The sequence below is a fragment of the Ctenopharyngodon idella genome, chromosome 13 (genome assembly GCF_019924925.1).
Source record: "Ctenopharyngodon idella isolate HZGC_01 chromosome 13, HZGC01, whole genome shotgun sequence".
Classification (NCBI taxonomy): domain Eukaryota; kingdom Metazoa; phylum Chordata; class Actinopteri; order Cypriniformes; family Xenocyprididae; genus Ctenopharyngodon; species Ctenopharyngodon idella.
Window position 1 is genome coordinate 33446300 of NC_067232.1, and position 13111 is coordinate 33459410.

Consider the following 13111-nt stretch of genomic DNA (forward strand, 5'->3'; position numbering starts at 1 on the left):
CTTGTAATGCCCCCCTCCCTCCTCCAAGTCCAGGGCACAATGTGCATGTGTCACCAATCCAGTTCAGCTTCCTCTGTCTGTTCATCATTACCTCTCTCTTTTTCTTCTCTCTGTCACCAAGTTACTGATACAGACCATCTATCCATCCATCTATCCATCTATCTCTAGTATGTGTGGAAATAATAAGGCAGTGTGAGCTGGCAGAGAAATATTTAAAAGCTCATGAAAGCAAGCAGCATTGCCTTCATACATAAAAAAAGATTCTCGATGCAAGAGGATTATGGGTAAACAGATTCTTCAATATGGTCTTAACTCTTAGAATGATCTCCTGGACAGAAAGACATGTGGCCCTTGTTAATAAAAAAAAAAAAAACTAAATTAAACGATAACGGGAAGAATAAAGCTGCCGCTCTTTGAAGTGAGTGTGAATCTGAACTCTGCAGCTAATTAACCGCAGACAAACTGAAAGGGCCTATTTATTTATCTGAGAAAGAAAATGATTGTCCTGTAAAGAAGAGGTGGACGTGCTCCTCTCTCAGGGGGAGGCCATGTAGCGCATGTAGCAACTCAAACTACCCATAGCCAACCCAGTTGGAAAAAAAAAAAGTACATTTCTATAATGTACTTAAAGCGCTCTATTTTCGTGCACTAATTTTGTACTTACACTAAATACTAAATACACTAAAAATTCTTCTTAGTACTTCTTAAGATAATCTTAAGAATATCTAAGGGTGCGTTCACAATTGGCAGGTTTAGTTAGATTTAAATGAACACTGGTGCGATTGCTCTGTTAGTGTGGTTCATTTGAGCATGTGTGAACGCTGCCATCCGAACCCTGGTGCACACCAAACAAGCGGACCGAGACTGCTGAAAAGATGGGTCTCGGTCCACTTCCAAATGAACTCTGGTGTGGTTCGAATGATATATGAACGAAAACACGGACCAAAGACATGTAAACGAACCAAAAACAGGAAGACGATACCCTAAAAAGGACAGAATCCTCACGTAGATTGGTTTTCTCTCGTCATAGTCGCGAGTTTGCCCATCACAGGAATCAGACATGCGTCTCCACGCAGCAGATCGTTTGTGTATGTGACGGATGGATTCACACCGCTGTTTTGACTCCTTTACACATTTTATAAGCTCTTCACGAGTTCCTAGCCGGCCAAAATACCATCATATGCAGGGTACGCACACACAACAAGCGAATTTACCTCAGCACACAGCATTGTTTTGGATGTTCGGTAAGTTCCGTCTCAAAATAGGCAATATGTCATTAAATCCGACCAATCAGGTTGTGAATGTATCCCTATGCCTTTAGGTTCGGTATCTTTTGGTTCGGTGATAAAATTGCCAATCTGAACGCTAATCGGACCAGGACTTAATGTTTTTTTTTTTTTTCTTTTTTGGTCCGGACTACAAGTGTCCCTTAGTGTACTCAACTGTGCTATTTTTGAGAACTAAAATGTACATTTGAACCCATAGTGTACTACAAGTGGTAACTAAATATATTTTCTAAATACAGAGATAGTATAGTAAAAGCACATTTTTTTTTAGTATATTAAGTATGCATGAAAATAGAGCACTTTAAGTACATTATAGAAGTGTACTTTTTTTCACCTGGGTAATACAGAGCCAGAGGATTATTTTTTATTGTATATTAATATTGTAATTTTAATTAAGTAGCGTAAGGAATTTTAAGATTTTAAGATTGCCATTTCCTTAATTGTGACTAGGTTTGGATGATAAGATAAAAAAATTAGATTTCATATTTTTGGTGATATTCAATGTATTTTGAAGCCAATGCACTTCGATCGCCCCCTGGTGGAATGGGACGCAAGCCAAACTAGAAAATCTAATTACAACAAATAATCTTTTCCCAAAGATGGTTTCTGTCATTTTAGATATGTTTAAGTGTACGTTTTTCCAATAAGTTTGTTTTTAGTTAGTTATTTGATGCTATAAAAAGGGAGGCAGGACCTTGATACTGATATATCCTCTGTGGTTCAATACTCTGTCAATTTTGGACATATCAATTAAGAGTTATATACCATTCTAATCTGTGAAATATCTTCTTTTATTTGTGTACACTCAGAGTAAAAACAAAATGTTGTGCTTTTTGCAAAATAAAGAAAACTAACATGATGCGTGATCTGTCGTCTCTCTCTAAATGAAGTCCAATCTGATACTCCCTCAGAAAATGAACTGTAACTTACTGTAATACTAATGACACAAAAATGAGACATATGTCTAAAGAAACGTTGAAATGTCAGGTTTTAAATCATGTAAGTCAAATCAAAAACAAATATTTTCTGTTTATGTAATCTGTATGAAAATAGAGACATGTCAGACGTTGGCGATTCAGCTCATTATCCACTAATTCGGCCACGCCAAATTAGGCAATACATGCAACAGAGTGAACGCCAGCGTCAGCTCGGAAAAATGCATCAAGTTTAGTCAGTTTCATGTACTTTTCATCGTTTTGAGATGCGGTGAGGAATAATTTTAAAAGGATTTGCCTCAGGGGATGATTATGACTGGTTTCACTTTCATTTCAAGGATCAACTCGATCGAGCCGATGATTGTGAAAGGTAAGTTGTTTTTTATTCTTAAGTTCTTTATTCTAATCGCGATATAGTGTCTGTGAATATTAAACCGCAAAAAGAAATGTTTAAAAATGAATCCTGCAAGTTTTGTGTGCCTCAGTGTGAATTAATGGGGCAGATCGATGTGCAGTTTCGTTTACATTACATTACATTACGTTAGTAAATTACCATGGCTATTTCCAAACTACAGTAGTCAACATTTGAAGTGGATCAAAACCTTTCATCAAAGTTGTCCTAAAACCTTCTTCTTAGGACAACTTAGTTCTTAGGACAACTTTTATGAACTTTTGTGATCTACTTCAAATGTTGACTACTATATATTGCTATACTGAAATGAGTGAAATCGACTGAAATACGTAATAAATACTGAAATAAAACGTGTTAGCAATGTATTAAACTGCACATTAACATTTAGGCTCTATATATAATATATAAAACAAGCAAAATTATCTGCCAATGGGGTAAGAAAATAATCTTGTTTCTGTTTGGGACAGTAACAAGAAAGAAGATTTCAAAAAGAAACAAGATTATTTGATTATTAAACAAGATTATTACATGCTTGCGGCATTCTGAAAAGTTGAGATGTTTTTATCTCGATGCACCTGGAAAACGCACCGCATGCACGTTGCGACCGCATCGCTTCCATTATTGAGCGCGCCTGCCACGTGTCTACATTTGAAATAACTGACTTGCGCGCGGAAAAGACGCGTTATGTGAACGGCCCTAAAAGAAAATGACATTGAAACTTTTGTGAAGTAAGTCAGTTCCTTCAGAAATGCATTCATATAAGCCCCCACCCCAATTTAATGTGTAGAATTGTCTTCCAATATTCTGAGCACCGCAACAGTGAGCTTGCTCTGCCCGGTACAGTATTTTCTCCGCTCTTCTCTTTGCGTCCGTCTTCAGCATGTCCGTCTCTGGCCTCTGTTAACGTCCACACAAATTACATTTTGGGAAATTATTGCAATGCATTTTGTGTGCAAGTCTGGGACAAAAAACAGAACTGGCCAGTTCTGATTGATGGTCGGTAGTCCGGTGCATCTCTACTACTGGCAACCCTTCACCTGAAGCTCTAATGAGGAGAACACGCTCCCATGTTAGGGAAAGAAGAGAAGAGAGTGGAAAAATTCTGGATTTAAAAAATAAATAAAATAAATAAAGTAGTTTGAACCATACACATGTTTTCACTGCGTTATTGTATACACACCAGCCACTGCTGACTTTTCATTTTTGCCGCAGCTCTTACAGCTGGTGTGAACAAGCTCACATCTTTTGTGTCATAAAAATGTGATCGGTTTATGTGATCGGCAAGCTGAGAGACCACGTATAGAATCAAAGGAATTAATTGACAACATTTTCGGATAAGTGGCCAATCATTTGGTGCATTCCTAGAAACTATACAAAAAGGTTTTTCATATTCATGTTTGACCTCAAAGCATATAAACTCTCGCGCCCCCCCCCCTGCGAACTCTGGCACCCACCTAAGGGGGGCCCCAGGTTGGGAACCACTGGCCTACCTGACTGAAAGGGCTCATTATGCGGGTCATAATGCAGGTAATTATGTGGGTCTTTGTCTTCTCAGGTGTGAATCACAGCATTATTCATGAAGATTCACGCTCCCGCCTACTGTCTTTCTTGACAAAAAGTGTCTTACAAAATTTCAATCAATATGTTGTTTTATATGAATGAGAAGGCAGGAAAATTTTTACATCATTTTGAAGCAAAAATTCTAGTCTACAACTTACAACAATACCGAGAAGTCTTGTGAACACATATTTAGTATTTGTATTGTGACCGTATTTCAGTGACTTAAGTTTTTTGTTTTTTCAATAACCACGCATAAAGGTTATTTTCTCAAAAATACAAACATGTACATACATGTTGCTCACATATTATGGTAGCCTAGTTCGTGCTGAGTACATTGTAAGTGACACTTTTGCCATTAATATGTTTATAAGCAACTGAAAAAAGCACAAATGTCAGGGCATGTCTGAACTTCTCCAGGACCCCAAAAATCCTCAGACTCCAGAGGGTTAATAATCTCGTACATGTGAATCATGCAACCAAGCATCATGAAACTTTTTGGAAAAATAGTGGTCAAATAAAAAGCTAATTACAATCATTACAATCCTCACAAAAGTACTTAATTTTATATTGCAAGCAAAATCATTACATTATGTTGCTCAGTCCTAATAAAGCAACAGTAGGATTTAATGAAAAAAAAATATTTTTTTAGCGGTCATTGTAATTTTAACTTCATTAAAAAAAAAAAAAAATAACCACACAACCCATAATCCGCAAGAACAATCCTTACTATGGAAATAGAAAAAAAAAAAAAAAAAAAACTCAGCCATGACCACTTACTTCAACAAAGAATTGCAAAATGACACAAAAAAAGTCAGATTCCCTACACTCTCAAACTACTTAAAAATATTGAAATTAATATTTAAGAAACATAAAATTTTTTACTAGTTTTTTGTTGTTGTTGTTTGTTTAATTGTATCATTCTCAATGCTTCATTGCAAATTGCATTGTCTGAAAAGCCCTTTAGTAAGATACAAAAAATATTAATTTAAAATAAAAAATTTTTTTTTTGAAATCCCTATGAAAACAATGAATGGAGAACTATTTCCAGAACCAAGGCCGCTAAAAAAGTGGGTGGTCACTGTTGTGCTCTACTCTGAAAGAAACTGTTTCACAGATTGCCAAAAGGTGTCAGTACACACAGAGTTCACTGTGCAGGATGTGTAGAAGTAGTAAGTACACAACAGCTTTGAACATGAACCTCTCATCTGCTGCAGTCATCGAAACTAGATTACAGCAATGCACAATTTGAAAGAGGTCATCACAAAAAGAAACGCATACAAAATCATGTTGAGTTCAGAATGCCCCAGAATAACAACAGCCAACCAAAAGAGTTTCCTCCACACCTACAAATATGCACACTTGAGCCTCAATGTAACAAGCTTCTCAACCTTCTCGTTTGCTGGGGTAGAAGCATCGCGTGCAATTCATCCAGTGCCTACGTGTCCCTCTAAATTGATCGGACAGTAAGTCACTCAAATCCTATCGGTCCCTGTAATCTTGTCACATGTGACCAACACAAGCTAATTACAGGGGTGATGCCCGCCCATTGGGTTCTCATATAGACACAGCTGCAAAGCAACTCTACAACTCAACCAATTAGCTCCTAGCCTAAAGACAGGTCAAGTGCTCTTACAAGGGACCCTACAAAAGATTTGGGGTCAATCCACCAAAAGTCCTAGTCTTTGCCCATTGTCTCTGTGCCAGAATGTTTAGGTATTTGATTAGGCTAAACCAAAGTGGCAAGGGACTTAAAGTTCACTACTAATTATAAGAGCTTCTGATTGCTGCAAATAGGGTTAGTAGCGAACACAGAAAGTTGATTTGCTCTTCATGGTAACTATCAAACGAGTTAATTGCTCTTTGACAAAGTACATTAGATTGACTTGGGCGCAAAATCTGTCTCAATGGGTTGTATGACTGAATCTTCCCGTGATTTGTTGAGGAACAAAAATGAGCCAACTAGATAATGACATTAAAAATGTGGCTTTATCTCCTTTCATCATGTAAAAATCTCTCTTAAAAGAAGAAGGAAAGCGGTCCATAACTTTGAAGTTGCTATGGGAGAACTGACCAGGGAATTGTTCAATTACATGTCTGGGTGATAATCTTAGAAGAACTGTACAACTTCTTGTGGAGTTAGACAATAGGATAAATACATCGGTCACATTTACCTGGCCTGTCTGTGGTCTACCATAAAATCATAGATGAAAGCTAAAGACATCTGTATATTTGGTTAGGTTACACTTAGCAGAAGTATCATGCCCAATAAATGTGCCCCCCAAAAGTCTTTTTTATAAATTAAATATTAAGAAAACGTTTGAACTACTGGTGCTTTACTCTACAAAGTTTGAACATTTCACAACTATGATGAAGACTCAGCAATATATTAACTTTTTGTAATGCTGTATTTTGTATTTGTTTTGCTTTGCACTATTAATGTGATAGTGTAAATGTATGGTGTATAATGTACCCTGGGAAATACATTTTTAACAAGAGATAACTTGAATGAGTAAATATTTGTTATTAACATAAACTAACATAATAACATATTAACTGGAGAATACAAACCACCCAGAGGTATATTTGAGCATATTATCCTAGCCATGTTACAAACAATAAAATGTTATTTCTTTGTATATTATATAACAACAACTTGGACAATAGACAAAACAGCAAAGGTAAGAAGCATAATGAGAAAAGAGAAATACTAATATAATAGGCGCAGACCCGTAGCAGAACTAGCCTTACCCTGCTGATGTATTTTAAGGTTTTTTTGGTTGTTGTTTTTGTGTGTGTGTGTGTGTGTGCGTGTGTGAAAAAGATCTATCAGACAAGAATGATTTGGAAGACTCTGAAAACTACCCAAAGATACCCCACAGCCCAGCAATACCAACAGGTAAAAGAGGAAACTGATGCTAAAGTAACTAACCAATTACAGAGTAAGATAAAGGATTAGTCCTCAGCTCATCTGCAAATGGGATCAGTGCTGATTAGTGGGGTTTAGGATGACGTAGAGGAACTTGATTCTACAATCACACAGCTCCTCAGCCGGCCACCCCCTTTTGCAGGGAAGGGAACCATCAGCAAAAGCCACGTAGCCCTCCAGCTGGTCCATTTGGGTGGATTTATGTGAAATTCCAGAGGAAGAGGCCTCTGGTTGTCAACAGTATGGACTCTCTTAAATTGTGGGTGGTCAGAATGGGTTTGAAGAGGGGAATCCTTGCTACAGCACGTTCTGCAGCCATACTTGATGACGGATTACTAAACTAAGCTTCTGGACTACAACGTTTCTGTTCAAGGTCTTCAAGAATTTCAACAAGGAAAAGAAAACACATCAAATCATACAATAAAGGGCAACCATACCGAACAAGAATCCCTGTGAATTTCTCCTTGTGACTCATTAGACACCAAGAACAAAAACATGGCTTTGATGCCCATGAAATTTGACTTGGCCAAACGGGTCAAGCTGGCCCAAGGACTGTGGCTCCTGTACTGGCTCTCTGTCATGGCTGGAATCCTCATCTTCAGCATGGGGATCTTCTTCAAGATCGAGCTGCGCAAGAGAAGTGAGATGATGGATAACAATGAGAGCCATTTTGTGCCCAACCTGCTCATTTTGGTGGGACTTGTGGCCTGTGGTGTCAACGCTTTTGGGGGCAAAGTGTGCCATGATTCCCTTGACACAGTCAAGTTCACCAAGTGGAAACCTATACTGAAGACCTACATGATTGGATGTGTGGTGTTCTGCGTCGCCCTCTTTATCACGGCTCTGCTGTGTTTCTTGATGCAGATCTCTCTGCATTTCGCCCTGGCTGAAGGCTTGAAGAATGGAATGAAGTACTACAAAGACACAGACACGCCAGGACGATGCTTCATGAAGAGAACACTGGATATGACCCAGATTGAGTTCCGTTGCTGTGGCAACAACAACTACAAGGATTGGTTCGAGATCCAGTGGATTAGCAACCGCTACCTGGACTTCAGCAATGATGAGGTTAAAGAGTGAGTACTGATATTTTTTTTCCTAAAAAGCAAGAGCTATCAGTGGAAATGTCGATAAGAGGCGGGAACTGATCAAAGTGGAAGAGATTCTGGATGATTTTCATGCATTTTCTTGTTCATCTGTTGGCTTGTGACGTACCTGTTTTTCAGTGATTCATTATGATAGCGAGATGTGTAAAATGTTAACAGTTACCACAGACATAGACAAATTTAAAAGGTACAGGCCTTAAACATATATACCCAAGTATTAGGACAAAGTAATCAAGGCTGATGTTCAGTGGGTTTAAAAGGAAGTTATAGCTTGTTTAAGAAAGTAAGGCAGCTAAGCAGATAGGGGTCAGCTGATGTATATATTATTCTCCTCTTCAGGAAGCGTAACCCAGAAGGCGCCCTATTATGCAATAATTTACAAAATAACCAAGACAAAAGATAACACAAACATTCTAACAGAGACATTTTCTAAGTCTCAAAGCAGACCCCCTGAAAACTGCAAGAGGAATCAAATTTAAGGGTTTGTTTTGAGAGATTCTTAAGTAGATAATTGGCTGGTAGGTTTTATAAAGAGTGATGGGTAAAGGGGGGAAATGGGTCCATGGATTAGATAATCTGTCAGGATCCTATTCCAAAGTCCTTTAAACCTTACCCTTCACACCAATCATAACATTGTGCAATCTTTTACCTCCCATGGAGTCTGCCCCCAATGTTGACCTCCCAAGGGGCTATCACCGTTTAAGGTGATAAATGATCCCAAGGAGATGTTCACAAATCTAATTTAAAAGTGGTGTTTTTATCATCAGATTGGAGTTCTCAGTTTTGTCCAGTAATCTCAAAGTTAATATAAAGATACAAATTTGTTGAGATATGTTTCTAAGCCTGTCACTCCTGAAATCTTAAATGCCACACCCAATATGGACCAATTAATGCAATTAAAAATTCTGCCTGAGAGTTCTCTATCTTTTTGGAATTTCTTAGCCGTGTCCAGAGCAACGTGGAAGGCAAATACTTGATGGAAAGCGTTCCCTTCAGCTGCTGCAACCCTGGCTCCCCTCGCCCCTGCATCCAACATCACCTGACCAACAACTCCGCTCACTACAGCTATGACCACCACACTGAAGACCTCAACATCTGGACCAGAGGTTGCCGTGAGGCCCTGGTGTCCTACTATGGAGGCATGATGAACAGTATTGGTGCTTTTGTGCTGCTGTTCATTATTATGGAGGTGGGTATGGGAGAGGAACTCCAATCTAAAGTTGAACACGACTAACGCATGGCCTTTGACTTAGTCACTAGAATACACTCTTGGTGGGCAAAGAGTGAGCTTCTAGATTATAAGGTCAGTTGGTGCGTAAAGAGAAATATAAATAGGTCTGAAAGAATCAGATTAATTAACTGCTTAATTGATTTAATTAACACTCAGTGTTAATAACATGACAAGATATAACTGATAAACATTTAACGTGGGAAGTTTACAAATAACATGAACTTCACATATTCATATTTTCCTCTTACAGAACTTGTCTTCATTACTAGTACAAAACACATGACAACAATACATTCATGCATACACGATTTAGTAGTTGGGAACAGCAAACCTTCAATCTGAACAGTTAAGGACCCAATATACTATAAGTACGTAAGTTCATTTTCATTCTTCATTTAGGGGTAAAAAGAAATTCAAAATATGTGACCAGCAGTATATTGTTAGCGAACATCCTTACTCTGCACACACTGCTGAGAGCAACGTTTTTAAAGTATTAAACACGAAAAAAGTAACAGTGTCACTTAACATAATCATTACAAACCATTGGTAGTACGAAGGTGTTTACCAGTGGGAGCAAACTTTTCCGAAATGTTCGCTTTGGCAAGCTGTTTTGAACACCCGAAACAAACTCCCAATGAACTTCGTTTTGGTCTGATTTTGTTCGAAATGGCATCACACCAGTTCATTCTTCAATTTTGCTTGAAGTACAACAGGGCAATTCATGATTGCGTAATGTGTCGTGACACCAAATGTGCAAAAAAATAGTTCAAGCGCGTTAACCTTAGCTTGAACCACAGGCTTACGTCTTAGAATCTTGGTGCCAAACTGGATATTTCCTGGAAAAGTAGAGCTCAAGTTGATCATCAGAAGCACACAACAATGATGCTGCTTTGAGCATGTGTGGAACTTTCTAGAGATTCATTAACCTGAAATTCTGTCGCAGGCTGTAGTGACTGTCGGTTTGCAGTATCTGACTACTTCACTGGAAACCCTGGCAGACCCAGAGAATCCTGAGAGTGAAAGTGAGGGATGGCTGCTGGAAAAGAGTGTAAAGGAGACACTTTCTAGCATCATGACGAAGATCAAGTCCCTGTTTAAAGGCAACCAGGTACAGGAGGGAGATGCAGAAGCAGCTCCCACATAAAGCTGAGAGAGTCACGCCCCCTTCTGCCCCATCATGTCTGTGGCCACTCCCAACTTTGGGAGAAGGAATGCATGAATGGTTGATTAAAATGTTCTCTCTTAAAAATATAGGTGTATATGCATACATATAAGTTCAATACACCTATAATTTAACGAGATTCCAACTGAAATGTGAATGTACACACTACAATGTAAATACAAATGAAATATAAACTAACAAGTTTATTTTTTAATATTTTAAGAAATAAATATATCTGTAAATGTCCTGATATTATATCTAACCATATCTGATATTCCAAACAAAAAAGCCTCACCGTTCACATCCGTCTGTAGTCGTATCAAGTTTAACCCTTATATTTCCAGTTTATATATTGGTTGAGCGGATGTTTAACCCGACAGCCTCACACATGCAATAGCACATATTTCGCCATATAATATAGATTTCACCATAAAGCCATTGTGCGCTAATAAATCAGAAATTACTTCTCTTGAAGGGGTCACATGGCAGCTTTTATCTGGCAGCTGAAGAAAATGTGTTCTTGTAAGCGTTCAGTCACCTCCCAGAACTTAAAGGGATGAAAACAGTGGCATTTTTACACAACGCTGCCTTTAACAGGCCTTAGGTTGTCTGACGATTATCAAAAGCATGTTGATGGTGATCTACTGGAGAGCAGAACTCTGTAACAATGGGGAAACTTTTCTGTAACAACAATATTGAACTCAACACGTTCGCCATTAATGTGTGTAGTTCTCGGGTTAAATATCTGCCTCACTAGTTGAAGAGATGTGAAAACAGGCTTTCTGCCTCAACTTGCACCATTTCAACGCTCTGTTGAGTGTACAGTTGTGGGACAGTTACAGAAGTTGTCAAGAGTACCAACTTGTAAAAGATTCTAGTCAATTGTGTGTGATTTGTTAATTAAAAGTCAGACAACCCAATCAGTTGTATTTTTTTTTCTTCATATAATTTCTGTGAATTTTCAATTTTCACAAGTACTTCTTTCTGTACATTTGACCTTGACTTTGCAGTAATGTCAGTTTCTGTGGATTAAGTGGATCATGTAGGCAACTCCATTTGTGAGATAAAGATGTTTAATGAGATTCAGCATTATTCTGTGGTATTTTTTGCAATATACAGTATACAGCTTGTTACTAATGTGCACCTACATCTGAACGGATGTGACTCTTTGCTTCTGTTTAACTGGTGTTTACTTTAGTCTTTAAAATACTTAAAAGACTACTTAAAAGACTTAAATATGAGGGGTGTATGTGGGGTAAGGTAATAAGTGGCTGTAGAGCTGGTCACAGGTAAGAGATGTTTGGACAGTTGAATCCCAGCGGGACACAGCTTTACCTGATTGGATGAAGAGAAGGAAATGGATTTCTCTAAATGAGGCTTTTGTCCTACTCAGAACAGCTGAACATCCATCCTCAGAATACCTTTAAGCAAAAAAACATGGACATGAATTTTTTTTTTACATCAATATTTTAGGTTAAAATGTATATAAATATGTAAAAGAAAGTGTTGTTTAAAAACATTCTTAACATAGTTTCTGATTAAGTATAAAATATCACACTACTGACACTGCTTTTCAGTTACCCCTTTACATACTGATGAATGTCACAGAACATATCAAGAATGTGCCATAATCAAAAGGTTTAATTTCATTTTACTTTATTTATAATGATAATACCATTCATCTATCTATCCATCCATCCATGAATAATGGGCTTAATTGCCATTAAAATAATATTAAAGTTAATATTAATTTAAAGGGTTAGTTCACCCAAAAATAAAAATAATGTCATGTATTACTCACCCTCATGCCGTTCCACACCCGTGAGACCTTCATTAAACTTCGGAACGCAAATTAAGATATTTTTGTTGAAATCCGATGGCTCAGTGAGGCCTGCATAGCCAGCAATGACATTTCCTCTCTCAAGATCCATAAAGGTACTAAAAACATATTTAAATCAGTTCATGTGAGTACAGTGGTTCAATATTAATATTAGAAAGCGAGGAGAATATTTTTGGTGCGCCAAAAAAAACCCAAAATAACGACTTATATAGTTATGGCCGATTTCAAAACACTGCTTCATTAAGCTTCGGAGCGTTATGAATCTTTTGTGTCGAATCAGCGGTTCGGAGCACCAAAGTTACGTGATTTCAGCAGTTTGGTGGTTTGACACGCGATCCTGATTCGACACAAAAGATTCATAACGCTCCGAATCTTCCTGAAGCAGTGTTTTGAAATCGGCCATCACTATATAAGTCGTTATTTTGTTTAATATTCTCAGGCCACTAAATATTCTCGTCGCTTTATAATATTAATATTGAACCACTGTACTCACATGAACTGATTTAAATATGTTTTTAGTACATTTATGGATCTTGAGAGAGGAAATGTCATTGCTGGCTATGCAGGCCTCACTGAGCCATCGGATTTCAACAAAAATATCTTAATTTGCGTTCCGAAGTTTAATGAAGGTCTTACGGGTGTGGAACGGCATG

At 37.8% G+C, this 13111-nt stretch overlaps 1 protein-coding gene across 1 annotated transcript; it reads left to right on the top strand.

Moving 5' to 3' along the window:
- Nucleotides 1–7024: 7024 nt before the first annotated feature.
- prph2b (peripherin 2b (retinal degeneration, slow)) lies at nt 7025–11519 on the top strand. The gene is made up of 3 exons (XM_051917305.1): nt 7025–8195; nt 9168–9414; nt 10400–11519. Exons 1-3 carry the CDS (start codon nt 7615–7617, stop codon nt 10598–10600), a joined length of 1029 nt encoding a protein of 342 aa, XP_051773265.1. The 5' UTR covers nt 7025–7614; the 3' UTR covers nt 10601–11519.
- Nucleotides 11520–13111: the final 1592 nt, after the last annotated feature.

What these genes read in the sequence shown, in the direction of transcription:
- prph2b (XM_051917305.1), top strand. Translation starts at nt 7,615, where the DNA reads ATGGCTTTGATGCCCATGAAATTTGACTTGGCCAAACGGGTCAAGCTG. An exon ending in AGCAATGATGAGGTTAAAGA is followed by an intron (nt 8,196 to 9,167) that starts GTGAGTACTGAT and finishes GGAATTTCTTAG; the next exon opens with CCGTGTCCAGAGCAACGTGG. An exon ending in TGCTGTTCATTATTATGGAG is followed by an intron (nt 9,415 to 10,399) that starts GTGGGTATGGGA and finishes ATTCTGTCGCAG; the next exon opens with GCTGTAGTGACTGTCGGTTT.